This window comes from Gekko japonicus, unplaced genomic scaffold (genome assembly GCF_001447785.1).
Source record: "Gekko japonicus isolate JY-2015 unplaced genomic scaffold, Gekko_japonicus_V1.1 scaffold13, whole genome shotgun sequence".
NCBI lineage: Eukaryota > Metazoa > Chordata > Lepidosauria > Squamata > Gekkonidae > Gekko > Gekko japonicus.
Genome location: NW_015172553.1, coordinates 2,124,167 through 2,137,769, shown reverse-complemented (window position 1 = coordinate 2,137,769; position 13,603 = coordinate 2,124,167). Strand labels below are relative to the sequence as shown.

The window sequence follows — 13,603 nt, the reverse complement described above, 5'->3', positions numbered from 1 at the left end:
TTTCTCTGCTGTATGTGTGTATGCCTGTCTTCATTCCTCTTGGACAGTCCCAGGCCAGCTTCACTTACCATTTTTAAAAACAGGGCTAGGCTGTTGCTCTCAGCTACTTGGAACTGTAGGTTGACCATCTGTTGAGAGCTGGTATGGAGAATCTCACTCTACAGGAAGACTGAGTGCTCAAGGAATCCTGGCAAGCTGTTCCCTAACTAGGCTTAGCAGCCTCTTGATTTTATTTATTTTATTATTTATTTATAATTCAATTTATATCCCACCCTCCCCAAACGGGCTCAGGGCGGCTAACAAATTAGCACCAGGCCATGATTAAAACAACTAACAATTAGGGTGCAAAGCCATGATTAAAACACAAGATAAAACAATCCAATACTGTACTAAAGTGCCGGTGCTCTAGATGTTCCTACTGTCCTCAATTCCAAGATGGGTTCTGGTAAAAATTTAAGCCCAGAACAACAGCATAAGTTCCATAGAGGTACTGCCATCCAATCTTCGTTCCAGGGCCGCCTTGCACCCTGATGGTTCCCACCTAAATCATGGTGGCGGTGCGTTGATGGTACAATGGCGGCGGCAGCTCCTACTCAAAAGCCTGGCGGAATGTCTTGGGCCAGCCCAGCAAAATGCTACCCCTTCTCTAGAAAAAATAAAACACGCACATAATTACAACAAATAATAACAACAAAATAGCTACTAATAAAAATTACTCGTGGCTTTTTATCTCCACTTATAGTCAGCCAACACAACCAGGAAAATGAGACACTACTTACAAAAAGTGTACAGGCTCACACTTTGATGAAACTCCAGGGAAAGGGCAGTTCTACAGCCAAATTTTCTGCATGCCCTTATTGTCTACACATGGGGCATGGGTGGTATGGCCAAGAATACATTCTCAGCTGATCTTGACAGTTGCGACGGCTCAGAGGTATTAACACTGACAACGGCTAAATATTCTCAAGCCATTTTATGCAACAGTTCCTAGGGGTGCCAACCTCCAAGTGGGGCCTGGAGATCTCCCAGAATTACAGTTGATCTATAGGCAACAAAAACGGTGAGGTCCTTCCCCTCCCCAAACCCCACCCTCCACAGGCTCCATCCACAGACCTCCAGGAATCTGCCAATCCCTGTAACCCTATATAGATCAAAATCTGGTGAAGACAAACCAGAGAACTGGGGTAGATGCTGAAGCACTAATTTAACACACACATTTATTTATAATAACTAAGCTCTCTGTTGATTTTTTTTTTAATCAGTTGATTTATCTTCTGATTCTTAACTATTTTACCGATGAATTGATTAAATAGGAAGAAAGCTGCATTATATTAAAATTCAATGTAGATTATTCTGGAAATATTGAAGGAAATGTTACAGCTTAATGTTTTATAAAAATCATCATTTCACTGTTAGAAAGAAACACTTTATATGTTTTCTGTTTTAAATTCATGAATCAAAATAACCTTAAAATAAACTGCTCCTAAGAATGTGGTTGCATCCACACAGCACCCCCACCAATTAAATTTTAGGCCAGTGAATTTTTAAATAAAGGCTGAAGTCACACACACCTTGTAAAGTCATGAAGGTAGGGTTGCCAGGTCTGGGTTGGAAAATACCTAGAGAATTTGGGGGTGGATCCAGGAGAGGGTGGGGTTTGGGGAGGGGAGAGGCCTCAGTATGGTACATAGAATCCACCCTTCAAAGCAGTCATTTTCTCCAGGGGAGCTGATCTCTGTCAGGTGGGGATCAGTTGTAAAAGCGGGAGATCTCCAGGCCCCACCTGGCAACCCTACGAAAGTCAGAACGCATTTGGAAAATCCACTTTCCAATATTGGGCCATCAATAACTTCAGAAAAGCCATACAAGCTCAACTGTCTTTCAATGTTGAAGCGCATGCCAAGTACATGTGAATCCATGCCTAAATGTGTATGGGAGACTACTAAATACGCCTCTTTTTAAAAATGCAAACTTAATTTTTAAAAAATATAACTGATGAGAGAAAAACGGGGGGGGAGCTTCTTTGTTTGATGCCAGAGAAAGCCTCGTCCTGAAGTTCCGACGCGCGTTACTCGAACAGGGGAGCCCTGGGTCTTCTCTTAATAGGTATCTTCAAGTAGCCGCTCGCGGATTGGTCAGAGGCTGGTCCAAACATATCGGAAAGGCCAATCCCAGGGGCGGAACTGAAGTTGACGAATGCAATGTTTCCAGTCGGATCGAAGGTAAGCGGACCGCCGGGCCGGAAGTCCGTTAAGTGGTCGAGGGGAGCGGTATCGGTTGCGTCGACTTCGAAGAGCCGGGATGGGCCGAAGCCGTTCTAGGTCGCCGCCTCGCAGGGGTGAGTAGTAGAGGACGCTACAGCAGGTCTTGGTACCACACAGAAGAATAGAGCTCGTTTCCTGGCTGCTTCTTCTGTAGAAGTGAGCTTCTTCGGCCTCTCTTCTCTCAGTGTGGGGCTCTTTCTAGGCTCTTTTCCCCTGCCTGTACAGCCGCTTTTGTTCCCCACCCCACCGTCAGTTGCAGGTTGTAAGCTCCTTGTGGCAATACGGTAGGCTGCTTCTGCTGTGCAGCTTTTTCCAAACCTCATGCGTCCTTAAGTGCTGCATACATCAGAAAACGTCCACTTGGAAGCCAACGTAACTCTCAGGTTAACTTTCATCATAAGTCTGTTGTAATAATAAAGGGGAGGGGGCATGCTACATTAATAGTTTTCCTAGACCACCTTGGAACAAGCAGGGTGTGGAATGCAAAACTGGACAGCTATCATACTCCCAGAGAGGGAAATGTGCCTCCTTGCTTTAACTTACAAAAGCTAGTGAAGAAGAAAATTACTATACTTTGCTTTTGAGCAGCCTGTAAAGGCATAAATATTTTAATGTAAGTGTTCAGATGAGGTTTAAAACATTTGTGATAAATTGAAATTCGTTCATGAAAGAAGAAAAAGAGTTGGTTTTTATACCCTGCTTTTCTCTGTCTTAAGGAGTCTTAAAGCAGCTTACAATCACCTTCCCTTCCTCTTCCCACAACAGTAACTTGTGAAGTAGATGGGGCTGAGAGAGTTCTGAGAGAATTGTGACTGGCCCAAGGTCACCCAGCAGGCTTCATGTGGAGGAGTGAGGAATCAAACCCAGTATTCCAGATTAGAGTCTGACACTCTTAAACACTTTGCCATGCTAAATATCCAATACCAGTAATTATGGATAGGAAACTGTGTTTTAATCAGTTAACTGAAAAGTAGTCATGAGGCAAGCTCGTTTTTGAAGGGTTTCAGTCTGGGTTATTGTAGAAATGACCCAAAGTGATAGGGAATCAAGCTTTTTTAACGAGGTTTTTGTCTCTCCTTGTTATCCCGTTCCATAATTTTTCTTCTTTCATTCTGCAAAGAACGTCGGCGCTCTAGATCCACTTCACGAGAGAGAGAGAGGAGGCGGCGGGAACGGTCAAGGTCCCGGGAGAGAGAAAGGAGGAGAAGTCGTTCCCGTTCACCACACAGGAGACGATCGAGGTGAGAAGGTGACATCTGATAGTAGTGCTGAGTATCTGGTTAACCTGTTCTGTAAGGCAAATGACTAATTCCTCACAGCTGATGTTTGTCTTGTAGGCAGTATGCATGTAGATAGAGCAGGCTAATAACTCTTGCCATTAGAAACCTCGGGGAAGGATGATTGGGTATGGTTACCTAGCAAAGGTGCATGAATGCTCATGTCCGCTCAGGCAGCTGGGATACATGTTTGCCTAGGGGAGGGAAAAGTCTTTTTCTTTCCCATTTCATAGTAATCTTCACTGTATTGACTGCTTTCCTACCTACCATCTCCAACAGCTTTGCTGTGCAATGTCTGGCAAAGAGGAAGAGGGGCTGTTCAGGGATTAGCATTGGTAAGGAAGGATATTTTCTAGCAGCTAGAAAATTCCTGTGCGGGGCTTGGCTGAGCAATTGGGGTTCTGTTCTAACATTATGAGTTATTTGTTGTAATTTTTACCCTACTTCGCAACTAAAAATGTGCATTCTTTAACAGTTTGCAGCAATTAAAAATAAATACACATTTCAGATAATATAGAACATCAGTGAGATCTTGGTGCACATATAATGAAGAGTGCCTGGCTGCTGCTGCCTATTCTCTTTTGGCTTCAATGACAGCTGGAAGGAGGAGGGCCGCACAGCTACAAAGAAGGTACTTGGTTACAGCTTCTCCATCTGGCTTAGGCAACAGATAACAATCCACCTGTGCATGTTACACAGTGCACTGTTGTCTGGGTTCAAATCCTTGTTTACTGAGATGAGTAACCTGGAGCAGGTTGCTGTCACCCAGCATAAATTGACATTCAGTAGTGTTAGGATAACACATTGGATAACATATTGTGATCTTCCCCAAGCTTTTTGTGTATGCATGTGTATGCCCATCCTGTCCAACACTCTGTCACACAGTGGCCAAAAATACTAGATGCTATCAGGAGGTCCACCAGTGGGGCCAGGACACTAAAAGCTCTCCCACTGCTGCCCCCCCCCCAGCACCAAGAATACAGAGCATCACTTGCCCCAGACTGAGAGTTCCTATCTATACCTTGTGGCTAAAAGCCTCTGATGGACCTCTGCTCCATGTTTATCTAATTCCCTCTTGAAGCAGTCCATGCTTGTAGCCGCCACCACCTCCTGTGGCAGTGAATTCCATGTGTTAATCACTCTTTGGGTGAAGAAGCACTTCCTTTTATCTGTTCTAACCCGACTGCTCAGCAATTTCATTGAGTGCCCACAAGTTCTTGTATTGTGAGAAAGGGAGAAAAGTACTTCTTTCTCAACCTACTGTATCCCATGCATAATCTTATAAATCGATCATGTCACCCCTCAGCCGTCGTTTCTCCAAGCTAAAGAGCCCCAAGCGCTTTAACCTTTCTTCATAGGGAAAGTATTCCAACCCTTTTATCATTCTTGTTGCCCTTTTCTGCACTTTTCCCAATGCTATAATATCCTTTTTAAGGTGTGGTGACCAGAACTGTACACAGTATTCCAAATGAGTTCGCACCATTGATTTATACAGGGGCATTATGATACTGGCTGATTTGTTTTCAGTTCCCTTCCTAATAATCCCCAGCATAGCTTTGGCCTTTTTTAATTGCAGTTGCACACTGTCTTGACAGTTTCAGTGAGTTATCTACTACGACGCCAAGATCTCTCTCTTGGTCAGTCTCTGCCAGTTCAGACCCCATCAACGTGCATTTATAGTTAGGATTTTGGGTTCCAGTGTGCATCACTTTGCACTTGGCTACATTAAACCCCATTTGCCACATTGATGCCCACTCGACAATCCTCAACAGATCCCTTTGGAATGCCTCACAATCCTCCCTGGTTTTCACCACCCTTGGACAACTTAGTGTCATCTGCAAATTTAGCCATTTCACTGCTTACTCCCAACTCCAAATAATTAATGAACAAGTTAAAAAGCATCGGACTGAGTACTGATCCCTGTGGTACCCCACTGCTTACCACCCTCCACTGAGAAAATTGCCCGTTTATACTCACTCTGTTTCCTATTAATTAGCCAGTTTTTTATCCACAAAAGGACTTGTCCTTTTATCCCGTGACTATTGAGCTTACTTAGGAGCCTTTGATGAGGAACTTTGTCAGACTCCTGCAGCAGTCAGTTCCCAACAGCTTTCATTCAAAGAAGTAAAGTTTATTAAGACTTTAAGAACGTGCAGATATCTTAACCATTTCATGTTAGAACTAAAATAAAGCGCACAAAGCAAACAGTTATACATTGTTCAGAGAGGCCCCCTGATGGTCCATGGCCAATCAGGGACCAGGTAGAAGCCCGCCAAAGTAACGGGCTACTTTTCCCAAGAGAAATAATATACCCGGCACTGAAGGTCAGACAGAGATAACAGAAACATGGAAGACACAACAGAATTAAAGCTTAACATTCCAGAGTCATCTCCACTCCCATGGCAGCCAGGGCTCAAGAGAGGCTTAGCTGACATTCTGCCTCCCCAAAGACTTCACCCACCAGGCTTTTTTGGATACCTTTTGTGAAATGCACGCACAAGTTTAGGGGCATTGACATGAAAGTCCTGCACGCATTCATTATGAGAGGGGTCAAAGTCCTTCCATTTAATGAGATAGTAAAGGCTGCCATGCTTCAGCTTGGAATCCAAAATCTCTTCCACCTCTTGGTGAGGTTCACCATTCATCATCAGAGGTGGAGGGGCTGGTGGTTGCAGTCTCCATTTGTTTGGATCCAGGTCCCATTTCAGCAGACTGAAATGAAATACAGGGTGCACATCTTTAAGGGATTTAGGTAAATCAAGTTCCACCGCAACGTCCCCCACTTTACATATCACAGTAAAAGGACCAACATATTTCCAGCCCAATTTCCTTTGGGGCTGGAGCCCTTCAAGTGTTTAGTAGATAAGTACATCAAGACCCCAGCCTGTAAATCTCACTCAGGGGCTTGCCCTTTATCAGCTTGGACTTTGTAATCCACTTTGGCTTTATCAAGAGTCTTTTGGATGACAGACTATTGGTCCTTTAAGTCCTGCCACCAAATCTGGAGGTCCCCAGGCCCAGGTTCTGGAGTACCCATAGGGGGCAAGGTGATGCCCTCATATCCATGCATCACTTTGAAAGGAGACAGTCCAGTGGAACAGTGCACCGAATTATTATAACTGTATTCTGCATAAGACAACAGTTCAGCCCAGTTATCCTGCTGGTAGTTGGTAAAGCAGTGCAAGAACTGCTCAACAATTTGATTGACTCGTTCAGTTTGTTCATCAGTCTCTGGGTGATGGGCACTACTAAGCCCCCTTGTAATCCCCCAAACCTGCAAGAGTTCTTTCCAAAACTTGGCCATGAACAAGTTTTCTGTCGAATATTATTTTACTGGGCACCGAATGCAACCACACAATGTGGTGCATAAACAATTTAGCCAGGGCTTTGGCAGTTGCTTGCACGGAATGAAGTGAGCCTGTTTAGAAAACAAATCCACTACAACCCAGATCACAGTATATCCTTTACTGGGTGGTAGGTCAGTAATGAAATCCATGGAGATAACTTCCCAGGGGTGACTAGGGGTTTCCAAAGGTCTCAGAGTCCCTGGGGGCTTCCCAGGATGTCTTTTTCCCATCAAACAAGTCTGGCATGATCCCACATATTGAGAAATGTCCGCACACATGTGCGGCCACCAAAACTGGTACTGCAATAGATATAAAGTCTTTAAATATCCATAATGTCTAGCTAGTTTAGATTTGTGACCAAAATGCAACACCTCGCCCCTCAGACCATGTGGTACAATGAGCCTGCTCCCCCATACCAACAGCCATCTGGGGTTTTCTGGATGGAAGAGTCTTTAGCAATTTCCTCCCTATCTGCTTCTGTAAGGGCTTCTTTAAACTTAGTAATCCACAGGTCTTCCCCCCCCCCTTTTCAGCCACGGTGTGACTCCATGTCACCACCGCTCCACCCAGCTGGGAGGGCGTGAACATAGAGTCTACTACCTCCTCCCTTTGACTGGCATGTTGGGGGAGGCGTGACAGGGTGTCAGCCAAGAAATTTGACTTTCCAGGGAGGTGCTAGAGGGTGGAATGAAACTTGGAGAAAAACTCTGCCTACCGAAGTTGCTTGGCGTTGAGGTTACGGGGTGTGTGCAAGGCTTCCGAGTTTTTATGATCTGTCTATACTTCAAAAGGCACCCTAGCCCCCTCTAACCAGTGTCTCCAGGTGGTAAGGGCTAGCTTTATAGCAGTTGCCTCCTTGTCCCAAACCACCCAATTGCACTCGGTAGAATTTGATTTCTTAGACACGTATGCCGGGGGTGGAGTTTACCGTCCTCTTCCTTTTGCAGGATGCCCCCTCCCCCGGCTACATCTGAGGCATCGACTTGAACTACAAACATTTTATTTTCATCGGGGTGATATAAAATGGGCACAGAGGTAAATAGCTTTTTCAGTGTCTCAAAGGCTTGTTGGCACTCTGGCGTCCAGTTTAGCTTAGCTCCCAGCTTAGTGTTGTCTTGCCCCTTCCTCTTAGTCTTTAATAGGTCCGTAAAGGGTAAACTCACTTGAGCGAAGTTGAGGATGAAGGGGCAGTAGAAGTTTGTGAATCCCAAGAAGGACTGGAGTTGCCTCCAGGTGCGAGGGGCCTCCCAACTCAGCACGTCTGCAACCTTGTGTGGGTCCATTCCCATCCCCTCCCCAGAGATGCAGTAGCTCAGAAAACTTCACTTTTGTGGAACTTTCATTTAGAAAGTTTAGCAAACATCCGGTGTTCATACAGGGTCTCCAGTACCTCCCTCACCAGAGTCACGAGGGAAGCCTTATCAGGCAAATAGATCAAGATATCAAGATAAACTAGGACCCCCTTGAATAGGTGCTTGTGCAACACTTTGTTGATCAAGTTCATAAAGACCCCAGGAGCCCCCGCCAATCCAAATGGCATAACCAAGTATTCAAGCTGTCCCAATGGTGTATTGAAAGCTGCTTTGTGCTCATCCCCCTCCTGTATATGCATATGGAAATAAGCATCTCTCAAATCCAGTTTGGTGAACACTTTGCCCCTTGAGGCCTCGGTCAAGAGGTCTTTGATCAAAGGGAGGGGGGTATACATTTGTGGTGGATACAGCGTTTAAACCCTGGTAATCCGTACAGAGTCTCAATCCCCCATCTTTCTTTTTCCGGAAGAGTACGGGGGCTGCAAAAGGTAAAGAGGCCGGCCGGATGAACCCCTGCGCTAGGTTTTTATCTATGAACTTTCGTAACTCCTCTTTCTCGGCCGGGCTCAACGCATACAACTTTCCCTTTGGCATTTTATGCCCGAGCAGAGGAGCCTGGTGAGGGGCGGGGGGGGGGGGGGGGGAGAGCTCATCTGCTTTGTCTTTCTCAAAAACCCGGGCTAGGTCTCTGAGCCAAACACGCCCACTCCGGTAGAGCGGAGCCCCATCCCCATGACCACCGACACAGGAGCCATCCATTTGCGTGAAAACCAGTGGCTTGGGGAGGGGTTGTACTGGAACCCCCAGCCTTATAACTATGGTCAGACTAATTAAGTCCCTTGTACACCCAGAGTCAATTAGGGCTCTCACCCTTATTTGTGTACCCATCTCTGGATTCACTACTGACACAGTCATGAAAAATGGGTGGGGGGAGTTGCTCACCGAACATGGTGCCAACTGATTTTGGACCTTCTGGTTTGCACCTCTTACAGCAGGTCCCAGCCTTTTCCCGCCAGTGGGGTGGTCTCGTCTCCGCTGGATGAAGCCCCGTCCAAGGCAGCGTTCAGTTGAAGGGCTCTTGACTGCTTGGGTCGCATCCCTCCTGGCTTTTGTGGTGTCTCTGGACTCTGCTTCTCTGGGGCCTTCTCTCCAGGAGGTGGCAAGTTGGCCCCACGGCACAGGCACCTTCATGTGCCAATCGCCCATGGACTCTTTAGCCTTGGAATGTTGGCCTTTACCTTCACCCCCCAGTGACCTCAGAGCCAACTTAGCCGTATACATCTTGATCATGTTGAGTTGGTTTTCCGCATCCCTGGCCTCTTGGATCCCACCAGCTAGGGTCAACAGGTTGGTGGAGTTGAGGACCCACTCCAGGATCTGGTGATTGAGACCGATACGATATTGCTCAATCAGGACCTCTTCAGGCCATCCCTGAACCTTAGCCGTGTACATTTTGAATTCATCAGAGAATTCATGTACTGTCCTATTTCCTTGTCTCAAGGCTCGCAGGCAGGTTCGCACCTTCTCCAATTCCAGTGGGTCTTCATATTGCCTTTGTAGGGCCCACATGAAAGCCATCACATCACGGAGCTTGGGTCCTCTAATGTCTTTAATAGGTCTGTGTCAGCTGCTCGTTCCTGTAGGCGCGACCCGATATGGTCTACTCAGTGTTTATCCATAGTGAACCGGGGACCCTAGTCCCTTAGGAATTTGTGCACTTGCAGCAGGAAGAAGGCGAGCTTGTCGGGGTCTCCGTTGAAGGTAGCATCCAAAATTTCATGAGATCGCTCAGACCCAGTCACCGGCGCCAGAAGCACAGGGGGACCCAGCGGCCCAGCTGGCTGCTGATCGTCTGGGCCCCCCCTGGAAGGTTAACAGGAATGGGGACACTTCCCATCTGGTCCTTCGCCAGTGTCCCATTGCACGGCTGTTCTTTCCCATTTCCACCTTCCCCATCTGGCAGGAGGGTACGCACCTCACGCCTCACAGCATCCATGATGAGTTGGGGGATGTCAAACACCATCTCTTGTGTATCCCGGCGTAACTCTTCATGCTGTGCTGGGAGTTTTCACCTCACCCACTCAACTTGCATTTCCTCAATCTTGGCCGCTTTCCCGTAATCCTTCTCATAATCTTCCAGGTAACGTCTGCCATAGTGTCGTCCGTAGGTAGGTAACTTCGAGTTAGGAGTTATCATCCAGCTCTCTTCAGTGCAGCTTGGGGCATAGGACCAGGAGTAAGACCCTTGCCAGAATTTTCCCAATCTACCTGGTTTACCACCTGCCGGTGGTAGTAACAGCTACGCTCTTGGTGTCATCGTCGGCCATGGTAGGGTACGAATCCAGGAACTAAAAGGAGGCTCAAAAGCTTTCTGAAAGTCAAGGTAAACAACGTGTAATAGTGGAAATAACTATAAAATAATGTTTGTCAGTGAGGATAAGATAGGAAAGTTTTTTAGCACAGAGGTTTAGAGATGTAATGTTTGTGGTTTTGTGTTTGCACCCCTTTGGGACTCTGTGAACATGGAAGTGCTTCTTTGTTATTGTCTTGTGAGCTGGCAAAGGCTACTATTTCATTTCCTTGCATTGTTAAGATGAGAACTGCACTTGGTTGACATTCTAGGTCTCCCCGGCGACACAGATCCAGCTCTTCTTCGCCTTCCCGACAAAAAGATGAAGAAAAAAAAATCAAAGACTCCAAAGGCAAAGAGCGCCAGATCACAGGTAATGAAACTGAACTTTGTGGTTTTGCAAGCCTGGCTGAATAACATGTTGATTCAATGCCCCTTGTCAATGCCAATTTTCTCTACTTGTGGTCTGGGTTATTTGTGAGAGGGGGTATTAATGTGAGCATGAACCAATCTTTAGGCAAGGAATTTGACATGATGACTTCTGGTTCTATAGGCAGCATATAGCAAATGTACCTGAGAAGAGTCAATGAATAGTATGCTGGATTTGAGTCTGAGGGCCTTTCCATGTGATTACTTTGTTCGCACAATGTTGATATGATTCCTATTTCTTGAACAACTTCTCCCAATGTAGCATAGCTATTGCCAAGAAATACCCGCATTTGTCAGGCAATGTTTTATAATAGATTGATTTCCCTCAAAACACAGTGGGGTTGGTTTTATGCCATGACAAGTTGGTAGAGGTTGGTTTGGAATGTAAATGTATAGCAACCCTACTCATCACAAAAGCTTCCTTAGAATTTCATATGGTTTCAGAGAATGAAAAGTACAAACAAATGTAGTATCTCACCAGACCCATTATGTACAGGGAAGTTACAGCTTTAATTCCCAGAACATATAAGGCAACCTTGGAGAAACCAAATAATGCCAAGAGCATTATGGCTTTTTGCAGTTATTGATCCTGACTTCTCTCTGTTTATTTATTTGTTTGATTTATACCCCACCCTCCCCACCAGGCCAGGCTCAGGGCAGCTTACATAAAATTAGACAAGTAAAACAACAATTATAAATATAACCATGAAAACAAGATTTAAAGTGCTAGTTATCAACTTATATGACAATGGCTAGGTAGTAATAGCAGCAGGCATACTAAAAAATATAGTCAGCAGTTGTTATTACAATTTGGCGAAGCACAGGCTATTGATGGTGGCATTGGGCACAGGGTTTTAGTTGTTGGATGCAGCTCCTTAACTAAAGGCCTGGTGGAAGAGCTCCGTCTTACAGGCCCTGCAGAACTGTAAGAGGTCCCACAGGGCTCTGGTATCTTCCGGGAGCTCGTTCCACCAGCACGGAGCCTCCACTGAAAAGGCCCTGGCTGCTGCTAGCCTGGCATCTTTAGGACCTGGAAGGGCCGGACCTGGGAGGGCCAGACGATTTTGAGACCCCGACCGTAGTGCTCTCTGGGGAACATGCAGGGAAACGCAGTCCCTCAGGTATGTAGGCCCCTGGCCATAAAGGGCTTTAAAGATAAGCACCAGCACCTTGAAGCAAATCCGGTACGCTATAGGCAGCCAGTGCAATTCTTTTAGCGCAGGCTAAATGTGCTCCCACATGGAGAGACCTAATAACAGGATTCTGCACCAGCTGAAGCTTCCAGATTTGGGACAAGAGCAGCCCCATTTAGAGAGCATTACAGTAGTCCAATCTCGAGGTGACCATTGCGTGGATCACTGTCGCCAAGTCATTGCACTCGAGGACGGGAACCAACTGCCTAATCAGCCAAAGCTGATAAAAGGCTTAGCAGTGGCTGCTACCTGGGCTTCCATCGTTAAGGAGGCATCCAAGAGCACTCCCAATCTCCTAACCTTTGGCGCTGGCACCAACAGCACCCTGTCAAAGGTTGGGAGTGAGATCCCTAACCCCGGATCACCCCTACTCAGGCACAGGCCCTCCGTCTTCGTTGGATTCAATTTCTAAGCCAACTAGCCACGGCCTGTAATGCTAGGTCCAGATCTGCCAGACTAGAGTCGGACCAGCCGCCCAACAACAGGTAGAGCTGGGTGTCATCCGCCTACTGGTGATACCCCAGCCCATGCCTCTGGGCAAGGGGGCGCACGTAGATGTTAAATAAGGCATAAGCAGTAACAGCCTTCTAGTTGCTTTTTTTTTTTTTTTTACTTTGACAAGCCTTTATTGGCATACGTATATACATCCAATAGGAGATCAGATTAAATATAGATCAGAAAATACAAATCCATATAGGGTAAAATTGGAGCTACGGTGCAGAAAAACAGCATTAAAGCAGAAAAACCAATGGTTACTTATCAGAACGTATAGCCATAGCACTAAGAAGAAACCTTGCTACTATTTTGATTATTTCCGTATCTTGATTATCAAGCAAAAACAGAACCTTAAAATCATCAGGAATTTCTGAGAATTGAGCTAATATAGGATACAGAAGATCCTGGCGGGGCACCAGATAAAAGGGACATTGAAGGAGAACATGGGGGACAGTTTCAACACAGTCCTTCTTACAAGGACAACACCTGCTGGAGTAGGGGATCCCCTGGAATCTGCCAGAGCGAAGAGCAGAAGGAAGGACATTAAATCTGGCCAAGGAGATGGCTCTGCGCAAATTTGGAGCTATAAGTTGATAAAGATATACAGCTGGAAGATTTGCATTTGGAACAATCCCTAAATTTAGGGGAGAACAGGTTCTGTTGGCCAAGCTATAGAGAGTTTGCAATTCTGAGCCCAATAACTAGATTTTAGTTTTTAAAAAGCCTCAGGCTCAGAAAGGAAGGATAGAGATTCTAAGGGTAAACCTTCTAGTTGCATTCTGTTTTCTTTATCTGTTGGTTGTATTATTCTTTCTAGAAGAAGATCTGGAGGGAAAAACAGAGGAAGAAATAGAAATGATGAAAACAATGGGCTTCTCAACCTTTGACACAACAAAGGTATGTCCTTATCCTTTGTTCTTAACTGCAAGGCGGTG

At 45.9% G+C, this 13,603-nt stretch overlaps 1 protein-coding gene across 1 annotated transcript in view; it reads left to right on the top strand.

Annotated features, from left to right (window-relative positions):
- The first annotated feature begins 2,218 nt into the window (after window positions 1-2,218).
- Window positions 2,219-13,603, top strand: part of SNRNP27 (small nuclear ribonucleoprotein, U4/U6.U5 27kDa subunit) — a 17,936-nt gene continuing 6,551 nt past the window's right edge. The window contains exons 1-4 of the mRNA XM_015421122.1: window positions 2,219-2,338; window positions 3,385-3,505; window positions 10,824-10,924; window positions 13,486-13,565. Coding sequence (XP_015276608.1) covers window positions 2,302-2,338; window positions 3,385-3,505; window positions 10,824-10,924; window positions 13,486-13,565 — 339 coding nt within the window. The 5' untranslated portion in view covers window positions 2,219-2,301. The remainder of the gene's footprint in view (window positions 2,339-3,384; window positions 3,506-10,823; window positions 10,925-13,485; window positions 13,566-13,603) is intronic.